The sequence below is a fragment of the Rutilus rutilus genome (genome assembly GCF_951802725.1).
Source record: "Rutilus rutilus genome assembly, chromosome: 22".
Lineage (NCBI taxonomy): Eukaryota > Metazoa > Chordata > Actinopteri > Cypriniformes > Leuciscidae > Rutilus > Rutilus rutilus.
Genome location: NC_140227.1, coordinates 18,673,005 through 18,690,013, shown reverse-complemented (window position 1 = coordinate 18,690,013; position 17,009 = coordinate 18,673,005). Strand labels below are relative to the sequence as shown.

The 17,009-nt window shown below is 39.4% G+C and overlaps 2 protein-coding genes across 2 annotated transcripts in view; both read left to right on the top strand.

Annotated features, from left to right (window-relative positions):
* Nucleotides 1-158: 158 nt before the first annotated feature.
* Nucleotides 159-13,819, top strand: ikbke (inhibitor of nuclear factor kappa B kinase subunit epsilon). Its single transcript, XM_084394433.1, has 22 exons — nt 159-350; nt 536-618; nt 1,512-1,633; nt 1,726-1,863; nt 2,729-2,864; nt 4,639-4,820; nt 5,027-5,187; nt 5,407-5,517; nt 6,814-6,993; nt 7,272-7,468; nt 7,655-7,713; nt 7,817-7,908; nt 8,040-8,141; nt 8,270-8,330; nt 8,416-8,531; nt 9,301-9,377; nt 9,949-9,988; nt 10,072-10,173; nt 10,526-10,622; nt 12,298-12,389; nt 12,464-12,535; nt 12,618-13,819. Exons 3-22 carry the CDS (start codon nt 1,520-1,522, stop codon nt 12,679-12,681), a joined length of 2,193 nt encoding a protein of 730 aa, XP_084250559.1. The 5' UTR covers nt 159-350; nt 536-618; nt 1,512-1,519; the 3' UTR covers nt 12,682-13,819.
* Nucleotides 13,820-14,044: 225 nt separating this feature from the next.
* Nucleotides 14,045-17,009, top strand: part of rassf5 (Ras association domain family member 5) — a 42,600-nt gene continuing 39,635 nt past the window's right edge. Inside the window, exon 1 of the mRNA XM_084396003.1 lies at nt 14,045-14,790. Coding sequence (XP_084252129.1) covers nt 14,142-14,790 — 649 coding nt within the window. The 5' untranslated portion in view covers nt 14,045-14,141. The remainder of the gene's footprint in view (nt 14,791-17,009) is intronic.

Genomic DNA, 17,009 nt, shown 5'->3' with positions numbered 1-17,009 from the left:
CTTTTCTTTTCTTATTATTGTGGACCAAAATGGTTAGTGGTTTGCAAAATAAACGAAATAATATGACCCACAATATAACATTTTAACTTGTGTTATTTTTCGTATTTAACCTTAGTCTAAAAACATCTACGGAGACACAAATAACGTTACACCAATACCCTTTACCAACGCGATGCACCGAACAAGGAAGTTCCTAACAGAAATGAAAGGAAAGGTGACCAAGTTTCCGTCGAGCTGCTCGTATAACTTCTACTGGAGGACTGCCAGAGTAATTAGCCTGTAGAAAAACTCAAACGGATTGACAAACTCGGTTTAATGTGGAAAATGCGTCGGCATCTAACACACAAATGGTTGGTTTGTTTTTGTATTTTCGTGTGTTGTCAAATCAGAGCGATGACGATGATCATGATGTTAAGGGGAAATCCTCACAGTGTATTCAGAGGGTCGGCAGTTTATTTCACATATCGTTTTTCTATAAATAATAACTATTTTTCGCAGAAATATTGTGATGTATTTTCTTACTCTTTGTTTGCAGGTCATTTAGGAAGGAAATGGACCTTATTTGACACTTCTGTTGTGATGCGACTGTTGAGACGTGTTGAGGTCAAAAATTCATCGGCAAGTCACTTTTGATTAATACACTCTTTAATCACACTTGATTAAAAAGTGGTTCAATGAGAGAAATACGTAGATTGATTCTGTTTACCGTATGTTCAGCACATAAAACACTTAAATCTTAAGTTCTGTAGGGTTGTCAAAACTGAACAGACCAGGGTTTCCAGCAAACGTTAACTTACATGATTTACATATTAACTTACCTGAGCTCAGGTATGCTGCATATGGATGTGTGTGTGTGTGTGTGTGTGTGTGTGTCTCTGTCCATATACATATGCAGAAGTTCATACCTAAGCTCAGGTAATATGTATGTCATGTTGCCAATGAAATGTATAGCTGCTATGTGTAGATATGCAATATTTATTAATGTGTGTGGGTGGGTGTACTGTGTACAATATATTTTAGTTGGCAACATGATTTACATATTAGGCCTACCTGGTATTTACCAAAGGTATGAACTTCTGCATATGGACATATATGGACAAACACACACACACGGACACGTGTGTGTGAACTATATATTTTAATTGGCAACATGATTTACATATTACCTGGTATTTACCTCAGGTATAAACTTCTGCATATGGACATATATGGACACACACACACATATGGACCTGTGTGTGTGTATACATACATATACGTACACACAGACACATACACATTTTTGTGTTAAATGTTCAAATAGTTTTTGGTGCCACTGAGAATACTTTATTAATCCCATGAATACAATTGGAGTACCTTTGGGGGAAAGGTAAAATCATGACAGTATTAAATTAAGTGCAATCATGAGAGCGATTAAATTGTGAGAGCAGTTAAATTAGAGCATTAAATATAAAACTTAGCATTAAATATTTACTGCTTTAGAGGATTTTTTTTTTTCTTGTCATACACAGATCCGATCATGTCATCCGCTTGTGTCAACACAATGACGGCAAGTACAGCAAGCCACCTTTGGTCCCTGGATGATGTTCTTGGTCAGGGGGCGACAGCCAGCGTCTTCAAAGCACGAAACAAAGTACTTTACCGTCAACACTGATTTCCCAAATCCCTTACAAAAACAGCGCATAGACTTGACATTTCACGCTAAATGACTTTATATTCCTGTAGAAAACAGGTGAGCTGGTGGCCGTTAAGGTCTTTAACTTGGCGAGCTACAATAGGCCGTATGAGGTGCAGATGAGGGAGTTTGAGGTGCTGCAGAGGCTCAATCACATCAACATTGTTAAACTCTTTGCTGTGGAGGAGGTACGTATCTGATGTGGTTTGTGACGCTGTTTAAGATTTTCCAGCTATGATAGAATGCTTTGATGTTCAGTTTCCTATGATGCATGGTGTCTGGGTCAATTATGGACAACTGTGTGCAAGTTTGTATTGTTTCTATCGAACAGCACACACCAATGGTAGCCTATTTAATACAGTGAAATGCCAAACATAACCATAAACAAGCATGATGATATTTTTTGCAACCATTCGTATTGCAAAGGGTTTATATAGATGTATAAAAAGTTTGGGGTCTGTAAGAATTTTTTTTTTTTTAAAGAAATAACTACTTTTATTCAGCAAGGATGCATTAAATTTGGCAGTAAAGACTTTGACGTTGCTACAAAAAAAAAAATCCAATTCAAATAAAATAATGAAAAAGGTATTAAGGTTTCCACAAAAACCTAATAACAAAATATTAAGCAGCACAACTGTTTTCAACATTGATAATAATAATAATAAATGTTGTGACTGCTGGAAATTCAGTTTTGCCATCACAGAAATAAATCATAATATTACTGTTTTTACTGTATTTTTTTTTAAATCAAACTATAGTGGTATAAATGGCAAAAATATAATAATAATTGTAATCGTAATAATAATACAATTTTCATGCTACATATTATGTTTTATTGTTGCAGTCTGTGGACTGTGTCAAAAAGTATGAATAAAACCATTAAAAATCTGTTCTGCATGTTGGTTATAGCCACTTAAAAATAATGTGTATCGTATCAATTATAAAAAGGCAATATCATTTGATCTTAAAATGACATGAAATGAGACAATTATTTCCAAACATTCTATAAAACTCGTATGACTCTTCACCTCTTTTTATTCCTGTGCATGTCAGATGCATATGAACCCGAAGCAGAAGGTTCTGGTGATGGAGTTGTGTTCAGGTGGCAGTCTGCTGAACCTGCTGGAGGAGCCTGAGAATGCGTTTGGACTTCCTGAGTCCGAGTTCCTCATCGTATTGCAGTGTGTGGGTAAGAACCGACAGAATAAATTAAGTGTTGGGTATGTAAATAGTAAGATCAGTGGTTCCCTTTCAGTTCGGTCATTCAGTACCGTACTGATTGGGATCGCTTTGAGAGACCAATCTACTTCGAGTGTAATAAAACGAGCCATTGCTTATTTGCATGCGATAATTGCATCACATCTTTGCTTTTCGCTTCGGAGCCAGGCGGTTGTACTGTTCCTGCTCTGCAATATTATCTGAGAGTGTTTTAACTTCAAAAAAGAAGAAAACGAGTCTGCTTCTTCGGGAGAACATCTCTTCAAAGCTGGTGTTGGATTAAACAGCGAAATACAGCGCTGGCCGTGATCTCACAGAGAGCAAAACAGCTGTTTTCACAGCTTGAACGTTGCGCCTTCAATGAGAATTTGAGTGCTCACATCAGGTTTGCACTATCGTCCTGTTTGTGTAGCCGCGACCATGGCCCTTTACGCTCGGCACCAGAGGGAGCATACACGGTTTGGCGCTGCATCGTTTTCAAGAGGTCATTCAAACCGTGTGTTTCTGGATGCGTTCGTTTCCTGTCCTCGTTTGACGGCCACGATCACTGTTTCACATGCCTGGGCTTAAAGCATGATAAGACTGACCCTGGCCTGGATATGTGCCCAAGGTTCCTACCACTCCCTTTCGGGACCAGGTGGTGAACCTGCAAGCGCTGCCCCCGGAGGAGGCATACCCAACCCTGGCTTTTCTCTGTCCATGTCCGCTCTCTGCGCCTGTACGTGGAAAGAACGCAAAGCCTCAGGACCTCAGACCAGCTCTTCGTCTGTTACAGAGGCCAGCAGAAGGGAAAGGCTGTCTCCAAGCAGAGGTTGGCCCACTGGATAGTGGATGCCATCGTCTTGGCATATCAATCCCAAGACGCACCATGCCCCCCCGGTTGCGAGCCCACTCCACTCGGAGTGTCGCTTCTTCCTGGGCGCTGGCACAGGATGCCTCTCTGACAGATATTTGTTGAGCTGCGGGCTGGGCGACACCAAACACGTTCGCTAGATTCTATAGCCTACGTGTCGAGCCGGTAGCTTCCCGTGTGCTCTTCTCTTCGCATAGAAGCCAGTCAACACCGTAAGCCCCGCTCGAAGTGTCGCCTTGCTGCGCCATTCCCCTCCTATGGACTGGATACGTGCGCCATTCTTGCTCCAGTAGAGTTCCTCATTAGCCGAACATGAAAGTTCCTCCACACCCCTCGTTGAGTTGTTGAGTTCCTCCACACCCCTCGGCAACGTACGTGGTGGAGCGTCTGATGCCAGGTCTAACACTTGTATGCATTGGTGGAACCTGTGCTAGGCTGGGTCCCATATGTTGTGATCCCTACCATAATTCCCATATGTGTATTCTTCCACGGTACGTCTCCCTGCGGCAAGCCCTTGTCTTTCTCTTGGCAGAGCCCACTCTGCCGTCTCTGACCGATGTTGTCTCCCCCCTGCTATAGGCCGGAACCACCGCTGACTCCGGGCGCCGCTCGGCTCCTCAGCGAAATAAAAAAAAGATGCAACGCAGATGCTCGCGCTGCGAGGCATTGCAGCTGATGCAATTATCGTATACCAATGTGCATGGGCTCGTTTTATTACGCTCGAAGTTGATTGGTCTCTCAAAGCGATCCCAGTCAGTACGGTACGTCCGACTACATCTCCGTTCCCTCCTTCAGGGAACGAGGGTTGCATACGTAACCGTAATGTTTCTGCTCTTGTTAGGAGGCATTACTGTGGATAAATTGTGCTTTTCTCCCATTTGCACATTTACAGTCCAAGGAATGAACCACCTGCGGGAGAATGGAGTAGTGCATAGGGACATCAAACCTGGAAATATCATGAGGCAAGTGGGTGAGGATGGCCGCTCGGTGTACAAGCTGACGGACTTTGGTGCTGCCCGTGAGTTGGAGGACGATGAGAAGTTTATGTCCATATATGGCACAGAGGAATATCTGGTAAGGAGGAAACGCAGTTGAATTTTTTTTACAAATGTTCAATAAACTCGCTTCTTCCTGTATTTTTTTTTAGCCAGAAATTGTTTTTGTTTTTTTCACAGAAAATGCAGCACATCATATCTGAAATGTCATCAGGCGTTTGTTGTGGTTCCTGTGATCTGTCTCTGATATAATAACTCTTCATCTGCTGAACTTGTGTGTTTCAGCATCCGGACATGTATGAGCGTGCAGTATTGAGGAAACCTCAGCAGAAAACGTATGGTGTGTCTGTGGATCTGTGGAGCATTGGCGTCACCTTCTACCATGCTGCCGCTGGCAGTCTTCCCTTCATACCATATGGAGGCCCACGCAAAAACAAGAAGATCATGTAAGAAATGGATTTTTTATAATAAATTATATATTAATCATAACTGTAAATTATAGAATAATTTATTATGAATAGAGCTACAGTACTAGTAGCTTTTTCTTCTTTTAAAAATAAGCATAAACTCTAACCCTGTGTGATGTGTTGCATTTCTATTTGCATTTCTATTTGCATTAGACTTATTTTTGTGCTATTTTCGGTGGCTTTTGGTGCTCTTCCCAGGTACAAGATCACGACAGAGAAGCCAGAGGGAGCCATAGCAGGTGTGCAGAAGGTGGAAGACGGACCCATTGAATGGAGCTACCAACTGCCACACTGTTGCCAACTCTCAGAGTGAGTTACTTTATGCGCAAGTGTGTTAAACATTGAAGACAGACAGTAGTGGAAAAGAAATTGTATATGGACCTCAGTCAGCAATGCTATTATTTATTGGATGCAAATGAAAATGAGTTTGTGAGGGGAAAATACCATTCCTTCAATATGTTTTTCTGGATTAAGGTCCTAATTTTTTTTTAAATTATTGATCAACACCAAGGTCCACAATATTTCAAACCCATTACACAGATTTGTTTTCATTCGCCTCAAATTAATAAAGTCACATCTACTGTGTGTGCAATTTATTTGATATTCTATTTACAGTCTGGATGACTCTATGCTAGTTGCTGAAAGTCAGTGGTCAGAGGTTTTTTAGGTAGTAATCGGAATTGACTGATTTGTCGGAATTGTCAAGCATCTCATAGCAGCAAGGTGCATGTTTGTTGTGTTCGGAACAACTTAGAAAGTCTGTTATTGTGGGATCCTAAGTCGTTTAGTGTATGATGCAAAGTTTTTCTCTGTAACCATTTACAAAATCAGTAAATGTATGAAGATCTGTTCAGATTTTTAAAAGATGTGTAGTGTATTCCAGCCTGTCGGCTCGTTTAATTGTTTGCTTTTTGCATGCTTTTATTCATCATGATTAACATGCTTGAAAGAACACTGAAGTTTCTTAAGGGCTTTTCACACTGCGCTTAAACCCGGGTTATAGTTGTTCTAAACATCGCTTTTAACCCCAGGCAGAAAAACGTTTCAAACTTCTAATTAAGAAGCTGCGTTAGCACCGCTTTTTACCTGGGTTTATGAAACCTTGCTTTGGAGCAGTGTTAGCACCGTGTTATAATGTTATGGCTAGAGACTTAGCAACCGACACCCAATCACATGATATTCACATGCTTTGGATGGTTACAGAAACACTGCCCTTTGGAGGGGAAGGAATGGTGAGTGAAAGTGCGTCAATTAAAGTGAAGAAGAGACCGTTTAATTTGTATCTTTATAGTCCAAAAAGTCAATTTAGGAAATATTTGATAGCGTTTGGCAGTATATACTATGAAGTTGCACAGTGCTAGAGCCTTTATGTAAACCGGTTGTGTGCTACGTTTTTCCAGACACTGACACCACAAATAACTATGTTATCCCAGGGTTTAGGAATGTGCAGTGTGAAACGTCAGCATATGAATTCCCATGATTAATTGTTAACTGTGAAATGAGAAGCAAGAATACCTAGGAATCTGTTGACCCGGGGTTTAACTATTTCTAGTGGGCCTTTAGAGTTTGGGAGCAGTTTACCAATGGCTCTGTATCTTTTTGTAGGGGTTTGAAGACTCAACTGATCCCAGTGTTGGCCAGCATACTGGAGGCCAATCAGGAGAAGTGTTGGGGCTTTGTCCAGTTTTTTGCTGCTACCACTGATATCCTGAACCGCATCACCGTCCACATCTTCTCTCTCCAGCAGGCCACAACACACAGCATCTACATCCACTTTCACAACACGTATGTGTGCTCTGAGAAAAGAGATTCCTTATCTGTTTACTGCAACTAAACTACTGTGACGTTACAATGTGGACTTTTTTTTATCTTTTTAAGTTACTGTATATGAAATTCAGTTTCTCAGTATATTGTAAATATAGATGCCATTTGGTTGTAGGTTGTAAATCCATTTAAAAATGATTTTCTACAATGGAGGTATGAATGAGGATGCAATTTTTTTTTCTTTTGAATTCTTTTAACAGTTCCTCTGAAATACATATTTTCTTGTTGTTCTCCTCAAGGGTCTCAATCTTTTTTGAGGATGTTCAGGCCCAAACTGGAATTGAACCTGCGGCTCAACAGTACCTGTTTCAGGGTCATCCTCTCATATTGGAGCCGAGCATGAAAGTGGTAAACCTTCCTCCCACCAGTCCAGACCGCCCTATCATTCTGATCAGCCGACAACCAGAGAAATTAGAAGGACATCCATACAGAGAACGTAAGGACACAATCAATTTGAATTTTTTTCACTTATGAGACGTTTTATGAACACTTTAAGATGTTTGCGTGAGTATTAAGTTTATATTTTTCAATTTAATGTATTTTTACAAATAATGAGAGGTTGCATGGTCTCCTTCCCTTCTTTATTCTTCCACCATCCCTTCTATTTTCATCTGTTCTGTAGCTGAAGCCCCCGCCATGCCCACAAAGTTTGACGTCATGGCAGATTACACTTTCTCCAAGGTAAGCAAGCCTCTTTTGTTTTTATCTTTGGTGCTTATTTTTGGTGGACATTATAACACTATTATCCCTAAACCTCACACTGTTGTTTTTGTTCCTCCTAAAGAGCATTGTTGGGGTCATTCATCAGTACCTGCGTATAGCTCGCTCATTCCAGAAGTACAGAGAACTGATTCTGCAGGGGTTCTATAGCTACATGTGAGTGCTAATATTATCAGTGTTCTGCATGCGTCACTATCCTGATAAATATTGCCACAAGAAAACGCCACCAATTACGGGATTACCTTGACATTTTAGTGTGTCCAATAACAATATTCTTGACTTTTCAGTGAAAACGTAGGCTTTGAATGCAATAATGTGGCGCACAGGATTGCCATGGTGAATATGAAGCTGCTTTCTTCTATCAGCACAGAGGAGAGTCTCAATCGCTTGTAAGAATTTGCATACTGAATATGTGTTTAAATAAAGCTTATTAAACTACAGTAAGCATTAGTTTCATGATATTATGTTGTAAGGTTGTTTATTTAGTGATGGACATCTCTTCGTTCTTCCCAACCAGCACTCAGAAGTTTGCACATGAGTTTCCTGAATTTATAGAAAATAAGAAGAAGCTCCCACTGGTAAGAGTTGTTGTGAAATGTATATTGAATAAATGAATTAGAATGCGCCATAGTTTGCATCTTTGAGGTTTATCATTGTGTGTAGATAGAAGAGGATTTGCAGCGAATGTACAGCACTGGAATCAGAGAGTTCCAGAATCAACTACAGCACCTGCATGTGATGCTGTCTAAACACTCTGAGACACTGGCCCAGGATAAGAGGTCAGTTGGGGAATTTCCAGCTTTCATCACAGTATTAAATCATTATGCTGGTGCCAAGGATTTCTTTTTTTGCACTTATCTGTTGTTTTATTCTGATTTATAAAACATTGATACTAAATTTCAACACAATTGATGGTGTTAACATTTACAATATTGTTATTTAACATTTTACTCGATAATTATTATACATTATTTAACACATTTATTTATTTATTTGTATGGATTCAAGCTATTAATTAGCTAACTTTTTATTTTGATTTATAAAACATTGAAACTAAATTTCAATACAATTGATGGTGTTAACATTTAAAATATTGTTATTTAACATGTTACTCAATAATTATTATATATTATTTAACACATATTTATTTATTTATTTATTTGTATGGGTTCAAGCTATTAATTAGCTAACTTTTTCATCCAGTACCATAACATTTAAGCACAACATTTATCCAATTGTTGATTTAAAAATGAACTTATTCTGTAAATGAATAAACATATTACGTACCATACATAACAAACACACACACAAGCATTATTTAAGATTTATAAATTATATAAGATTAAAAAACATTAATATAATATTCTACTGGAAATGGTTGATCAAGCTCTATTAATTTAGCATATTATTATGGAAGGTTATGACATACAATTATAAATAATTATAAAAATGATAAAAATAAATAAATAAAATGAATTATTAATACAGTGATTATTGACATTTTTTATACAGTAATAATGAAAATAATTGACCTTCTCTTTAATGCAGCATCCAGAAGATGGAGGTTTTGTCTGGGAAAATTGTTGCAGTTCATCAGCAGTATTACAAAGACCGAGTGACAGGAAGTAAGTGGAAGCATGTTTTTCCTGTCATATAACAATATAACATAACACAAAACAAATTCATGACACCTGATGTCAAAAAGGTCTGAATTTCTGCAGATTAGATAAAGGCTATAAACCCATGATAAAAGTTCTTCTCAACCAGTCTGTGGTTTTAGGACTCTTAGCAAAAATTCACTGAACTCTGTGAATGTACTGTATATTAGGCAGTGACCCATTTCTGTCACTCGCAGTCCTGGAAGCTGGACGTGGAGTTTCATGAGTGGAGCCAGTTGCTGAGATTAGTGAGATTAGTTTCAGTGTTGCTTGTACCCGCTGCAGGGAGAGGAGGCACTGTTGTGCTGTCTTATCTGACAGCAAGGGCCATTCTAGACAGGCAGGCATGGAGACAGAAGAATAGAACTCCCCTTTCTGCCTGGCTGCATTGATAATGTTAGATATGACTCTGCAGAGAAGCCAGTAAGCGAAAATAGAGTTTATCTTGAGCAATCACACAAAAAAGAACTACGGTATTGGGTTGAAGTTTTGGAAAATTTTCTCTGACTGCTGCTAATTCATTCACTTCCTGTCCCAGAGCTCGGCTATAATGACGAACAGATTCACAAGTTTGAGAAGTAAGTATTAAACACCTGGAGCATCTTGAATGAGTGTCTGTTCTCACGGTAATTAAACTGAGAAACTGCTATATTCTGCCCAGGCTCAATCTGTCTTCATACATAAAGAAAGTCAAGACTTTATTCAAGGATGACTGTTTGCTGAAGTACCAGGATGTTCTGATGGCTGCTGGGAGCTGGAACAGGTAAGACAGAGGTCAGATGAGTAAGAGCACACCATTTAATCACTTATGATGACTGATAGCAGCATGCAGTAAATATTCTTTGCATTTGTACATTTAATTAGTTGGCATGGATTTTTCATCTGAAGTGACTTTTAGTGCCAGTACAGACACGTTCATGTGTACAATAACGGATCAACAGTATTATAATCTCAGTAAATCTTCTTTCCAGTCTTCCCAACATTTAACCAACCTCTGTGTTAGCAGCTTCCACTTAAATCAAACACATTTCATACATTATTCCTTACTGACACTGTTTATATGGCTTGTCAATGCCATACATATTTCAATGACCATGTGAGTCTTATTTCTACAGAGTTCTCTATGAGATGCAGACAAGTCTAGAACGTTTTGGTGGTGTCCTGCGGCAGAGAATGGGGGATCTGCATTTGTGTGAGGCCCAGCAGAACAAGGTCAGCCCTCTGATTCCCACAGAATACACACATAGTCTGTCTTTAGCCCTCTTCAGGCATGACTAGTTGTCCCTAAGGAGGTTAGGTGAATTTTGTGTTTCACAGACTCGCTTTGTGATTTCAATCCCGTCCAAAATGAACATGGCTGTGTTTTTCTCATAAAAAAGAAATTACACCACAAATTTGTTGGCTTAATCCCATCTGGAAAAGAATGTGAGGGCAGAATTTTATTTTTTCACAGCAGTTCTCCTCATTTACTTACACCTTAGTTGAACTACAACTAAATACTGCCTTGTGCAAAGTGACTATCGCTGCATCTGAATATGCCTACTTCCTTACTATATAGTTGGCAAAAACAGTATATGAGCCGAGTAGTGTGTCCGAATACATAGTAATAATAATAATAATAATAATAATATGTTTATTTTCTATAGCGCCTTTCAAGAACCCAAGGTCGCTTCACAATGCAATACAAATAGCAAACAAACAGATACAAAGGCCATCTGCTTATAACAGACAAACAATTGACATGAATCAAAGAAAAACATATTGTACTATTTATCAAAATATACAATTACGACAAAATATGTAGCAAATAGAACTGAGAAAGTGGAGAACAGAGAAAACAGTGTTGAGGATACTTATTTTTTGGGCAAGCTTGAAGATATGAGTTTTAAGTTGTTTTTTGAAGGTCCGGATGTTGTCGGTCGCACGAAGATTCGGGGGCAGCTTATTCCATAGCTTAGGGCCAACAACACTAAAAGCCCTACCGCCCACCGTAGAGAGTCTGACCCGGGGTACCACGAGTAGGTTTTCAGTGCTAGACCTAAGGGCCCGAGTTGGAACATATGGCTGTACCAAATCAACAAGGTATTTGGGTGCCGGGCCATGTAAGGCTTTATATACTAGGACTAACAGTTTGAATTGGATGCGGTTTATGACAGTAAGCCAGTGCAGTTGGTGAAGGATAGGAGTGATATGGGCAGATTTTTTATTATATGTGAGGGCTCGTGCAGCAGAGTTTTGTACCATTTGAAGGTGGTGTATTGCTTTGGTGGGTAGTCCGCTGTATAATGAATTACAGAAGTCCAATCTGGAAGTGACGAAAGCATGAATAACAGTTTCCGCATCTATAAAGGCAAGAGAGGGGCGAATACGAACAATATTCCGCAGGTGAAAGAAGCATGATTTGACAGTCTGACTAATGTGTGAGTGAAAGCAGAGCGTGGGGTCGAACAAACGACAGTACAGTAGGTAGAAAAGTAGGTAGAAAAGTACCTGGCAGATGTAGACAACATGGCAGATGTACTATGTCCGAATTTCATTCATACTATATAGAATATACTATTTTAAACTGTTGCAAGGAAAGTTTCAAACCAAATGCACTACCTACTATATAGTATGCGATTTTGGACGCACCATATGGATTTTTCTGGAGATTTTTTGCAAACTTTCTGGGTGAAATCAGTTTCAGTTCATTTAGTTCTGCCATCACTTCTAATCAACTTCCAACGATTCTCGTTCCCAACGCTTAACTCCTTCCCTCAATTCACGTTTTTCTGTCTAAACCAATTGGATTGATCTATTCTAAAGTTTGACTTCTGTACCTGATCGTCAGAAAGCTTGGATTGAAAGTAACCTGACCACCTTCGCTTCCTCTTCTCCACCTTCGCAGGTTCTTGACAGAGCTGTGTTAAGAGCTCTCCACCAGCCAATAGGAGCTGAGGGGGTGGATGGACCGAAAAAAGATGAGCTCATGATTTTCAAGTATGTCATTGTAATGAAGACGAGACAGCATTTATCAATTCCAACAAAATTATAAATAATCAAATTGTTTCCAGAATGAACAGATTAAAGGATGAGATGGAGGCTGTGGCACGGGAGCTGCAGAATAACAACAATATGATAGAAAGGTATGGTGTTTAGCTGCAAGTGCTACTGTTATTGTGTACACTAGAAAAATCCTTTTAAATTTAACAAGACATCTTTTTTAAGCCTTTCTGTAGTTACTTCTACACTTCCAGTGGACACAAAAATACCTCAACCCAACAGACCATGAAGACTTCAAAGAATACAGAAAGCAACGCAATGTCACAGAGCCCAGATCTCTGAGCTAAAAGGAAAGAGAAAGCAAAACAAATCAAAGACAATACAAACAGGCACCTCAAAACTGTCCTTATTTAAACCTCTCTAACCCTAAACAACAGATTAATGGCTATTATCAGGGCAGGCAGCTGAAATTGCATGATGTGTTCTGAGGTTCAAAGAGGTAACTACACATTGTCAAGTCAGTGTTAATGTAATTACTGCATTTTACCTTTTATACAGTCTAGTAATATGGATTTACACTGCCAAGAAGAAAGACATATGGATCAGTTGTAACTACTAGCTACATCAGTTTTCCTGAGTAATCTTGAGACTTAAATATTGATGGCACTGTGCATTCAGCTGACAATAATAGTGTCATTATTGCACAGCCATGGAATAAAGAGAGGTGTTTAATCTGCCCTGTGTAATCGATTCTGGTTTTGAGAGATAACTGCAATAATTTAATTAGTCTATTAATCACAGCAGCTTAATCACAAAACACGGAGCTCTAAAAAAAGAGCTCTTTTGTTTGTTTGAGAGTATTCAGCTGGGCTTCTGAAAAATGTGAATCGTGCAAAGATTATCATCCTACAAATACTGAGTCAACAGACTCATGTTACTACTTGAAGTGAAAGTAAAATATTTGTTGGGTGGGTTCTGATGTCACATTATGGGGAATTCCTTGTGCTGGGGGGAACTGTGGTGACCTTACAGAGACCATGTTGTGGTTCCGTTTTTAGGTTTGTTTTGTCATGGAATTTTATCAACTTACCATTTTGGCAGTTTGCAAACAGATTTGTTAAATGTTTTGTATTTTTTAAGATCTTCACTTTCTAGTGTAATCGGAAATTTGCAGACTGCACTAATAAAATGTTTAACACAATTGATGAAACTTACATTTTTGGTTAAAATTATTTTAAGTTTAAACAATCTAATAAATGATACAAAATATATGCTATGTAGCCTAATGAATATAGACTAAATGCAATTGCATGTATGTAGCCTATGTATGTATGACACAGTGGATATAAAAAGTCTACACACCCCTGTTAAAACAGATGTTTTTTATGGAAAAAGCGAAATAAAGATAAAATCATGGGCTGAACTGACCTCGGCTGATCAATGACACTTCTTTTTAGAGCTACTTTACATCTAAATAGAATTCTGTTTGCATCATTGAACCTTAAAGCTGCTTTGAAACCATCTGTATTGTATAAAGCGATATATAAATAAAGTGAAGTGAATTGACTAGAAGAGTGGAATAAGAGAAGTGATCGTGAGATCATGAGTCTGTGAGGGGCAGGCTCGCGCACGCCCGCTATTCTAGTGACATTTAAAGCGCGCGGCTGGTTCAGTGTGCACGTCACACGCTCGCCGCTGGCGCTTCAATTTAGTTTGTATTCAGCGCACATACAACTCCTAACTATAGGCATGGCGTCCGTTACTTTAGGACAGCACCCTGCTCAACACCACCTCGACCCGGATCAGCAACTTCTCCACAAACTGAAGTCGAGCGAAAGAAAGAAATTCTCGCGTAAATGGTCGCTGGAGAAGATCATGCGAAACAGAGCGAGTGATGTGGACAGCGCGAGAGCCGCAGTCTCAGCATCGCTCGTGTTATTCAATCACGAGCCGCCTTCAGCATCACACAACCGAGGCACTAGTGCTGGTTCGCCACGTAGTAATATGGACGGATCTGTAGTGGACATGGACCGAGAGAACGCTAACAATAACAACGGAATATTTCGCAGACACAGCGCCGGGAGCCGGAGAAGCTCCGTGAAGGACACGGCAAAGATCCACGCGTCTTCATCACCGCAAGAAGTTCGCAATTCGTTAAGCTGCTCGCCAGACGAACTGGAGGGACTGCAGATCGACAGGCTGACACAGGCACGGTCAGGAGTGGTGAAGATGCGAAGCGAGCCTCTGAGGATGGAGGCATGGTCCATCTTCACCCCGAGAGATCCGAGGGTGAAGGCGGAGAAGGGAGAGGGCCACATCTTCACCTCCAGGAGGCTGAGTCAGGACTGGTGCGACGCCTGCAGCCGTCAGATCAACAGCGCTGCACTCAAGTGTCAAAGTAAGAGACGGCTTTCTCCTCACCTCACGATAGATAGATAGATAGATAGATAGATGGGTGGGAGAGATGGATGGATGGATAGACAGATGAATGGATGGACTGATGGGGGATAGATACTGTAGAATGAACTGATGATAGATGTATGGACTGAGAGGTAGAGAGATAAACAGTTTTTGCTTATTTGTCATTGTGTTTTCAGTATAGGCTACTGATACTTTTATATAATAAAATAAAGATGGATTGATGCATAGACGAATGATTAGATAGATAGATGGGTGGATGGATGGATGGATAGGTGAATGGATTGACAGATGGATGAGACAATGGATGATTAGAAATACTGTATGGATGGGTGGAGAGAGTTGGATGGATGAATGGATTGATAAATTAAAGATGGATTGATGCATAGATGAATGATCAGATAGATAGATAGATATATAGATAGATAGATGAATGGATGGAGGGATTGATGGGTTAAGAGAGATGGATGGATGAATGGATAGATAAATGCAAGATGGATTGATGATCATGATCATGAATGGATGAAAAGACGGATGGTTAGAGGAATAGATGGATGGATGGATAGATAGATAGATGAATGGATGGACTGATGGGGGATAGATAGTGTAGAATGAAGTGATGATAGATGTATGGACTGAGAGGTAAAGAGAGAAACAGTTTTTGCTTATTTATCATTATGTGTTTTCAGTTTACTGATACTTTTATATTAGAAACATGAGATAGTTAGCCTAGTTGTGAAACAAGAAAGAAAAATGACAGAGAAGAGAAACACTGACAAAAGTCCATAATGTTTATATAATACACAAGTGTTGGTTTTACTGGAATTTCTTTGCTGAAGGGGTTGTCTGTATGGCTCCAGTGTTATAGGAACTTCCAGCATGTTTAATTAAGATGAAGCATGCATCAGCATGTGGTGGTTCAGGGAGGATGAGGGGGGAGTTCCCAGTAGAGGTCATTGTTTGTTTTTCTGTTTCTGTTTCTTTATTTGTCATTTTTGATTAGATGTATATGAAGGGGAAGGTGGGATTCTGATGACCCCCTCCAGATCACTGGGGATTCTCAAATGAATACTGTGACTTTTCTTGCTAGTAGAGATAGGAATGACTAACATTTGAAGCATGTGAGTAAGGTACACTTGCCTTGGTGCACCTAAATTCTTGAATTATTTAGGATTTTTCTTAATCTTAGAGGTACTTGCTACCGTGATTTGCCTGTGCTCTGGCATTGCTGTTGCACCATTGTTGCTTGCTGCACTCCACTGTCCAATCATGCATTAATTCAATTATTAAATCTTCTTTTTGCTTTAAAGGACAGCTATTTCTCTTAAGCGGCGTTTCTTAATGGCAGAAACCTCTGTTATAAATAAAACTTCCTTGAACAGATTTGTAAAAGAGAGCTGGAAATCAAGTGCTGTTTAATTTAGTATGATATACAGAAATAAATCTGTGAATGATGTAGAATACAATGACAGTAGCTTTAAAAAAGTTCAGCCAATGCAGTTTATTTGAGAAATTACATCATACAGTGCTCTAATGTCCTACCGTGATCTGAAATGAATACATTTACCCTGATGCACACTGAGAATAGAGTGTTTGTGTGTTAAATTTTGTCAGTCTGTGTGCACATGGTGCATCTGTTCGGTCGTGTGTGTGTGTGTGTAAAGCGTTGCTGAGTTAGCAGCGTGTCAGCAGTTTTCATTTGGGAAACGTACTGCAGCGAACGGCTTGATAAAAGTCAGACAGTGAAATTGCAGGGGTTTATAGAGTGTATTATTTAGAAGTTAAGGATGATTCTGACATTATACATTAAACCCAATGACTGTTCTGCCTTTCCAGTGCAGTGAAAAGTCAAATTTGGGCATCTCTTTAACCCTCCCTCAGTCCATTCCTATTCATTTATTATGCCTTTCTCTCTTCTGCCCATACAATGAAATTCAGTGGGGTCCAATGCTGTTTTAGACCTATTGACTTTAGTTGTATGGACTAAAATGGTTGCAGAATTCTTCAAAATATCTTCTTTTGTGTTTAGCAGTAGAAAGTCATACAGGTATGAGAGTGAAAGAGAGTGAATTTTTGGGTGAATTGTCTGTTTATGCCCCTTTTGTAAATTTGACAGTTTACCCCAAAATTTTAAATGCACAGCCATTTGAGCAGAATATTGTATCTCTTCACATACGGAACTATTAAAAATGTCGACAG

Excerpts from the sequence above, each read along its gene's own strand:
- ikbke (XM_084394433.1), top strand. The coding sequence starts at position 1,520 with ATGTCATCCGCTTGTGTCAACACAATGACGGCAAGTACAGCAAGCCAC. Across the intron at positions 1,634-1,725 it reads TCTTCAAAGCACGAAACAAA|AAAACAGGTGAGCTGGTGGC; the intron begins GTACTTTACCGT and ends ATATTCCTGTAG. Across the intron at positions 7,714-7,816 it reads CAGATTACACTTTCTCCAAG|AGCATTGTTGGGGTCATTCA; the intron begins GTAAGCAAGCCT and ends TTCCTCCTAAAG.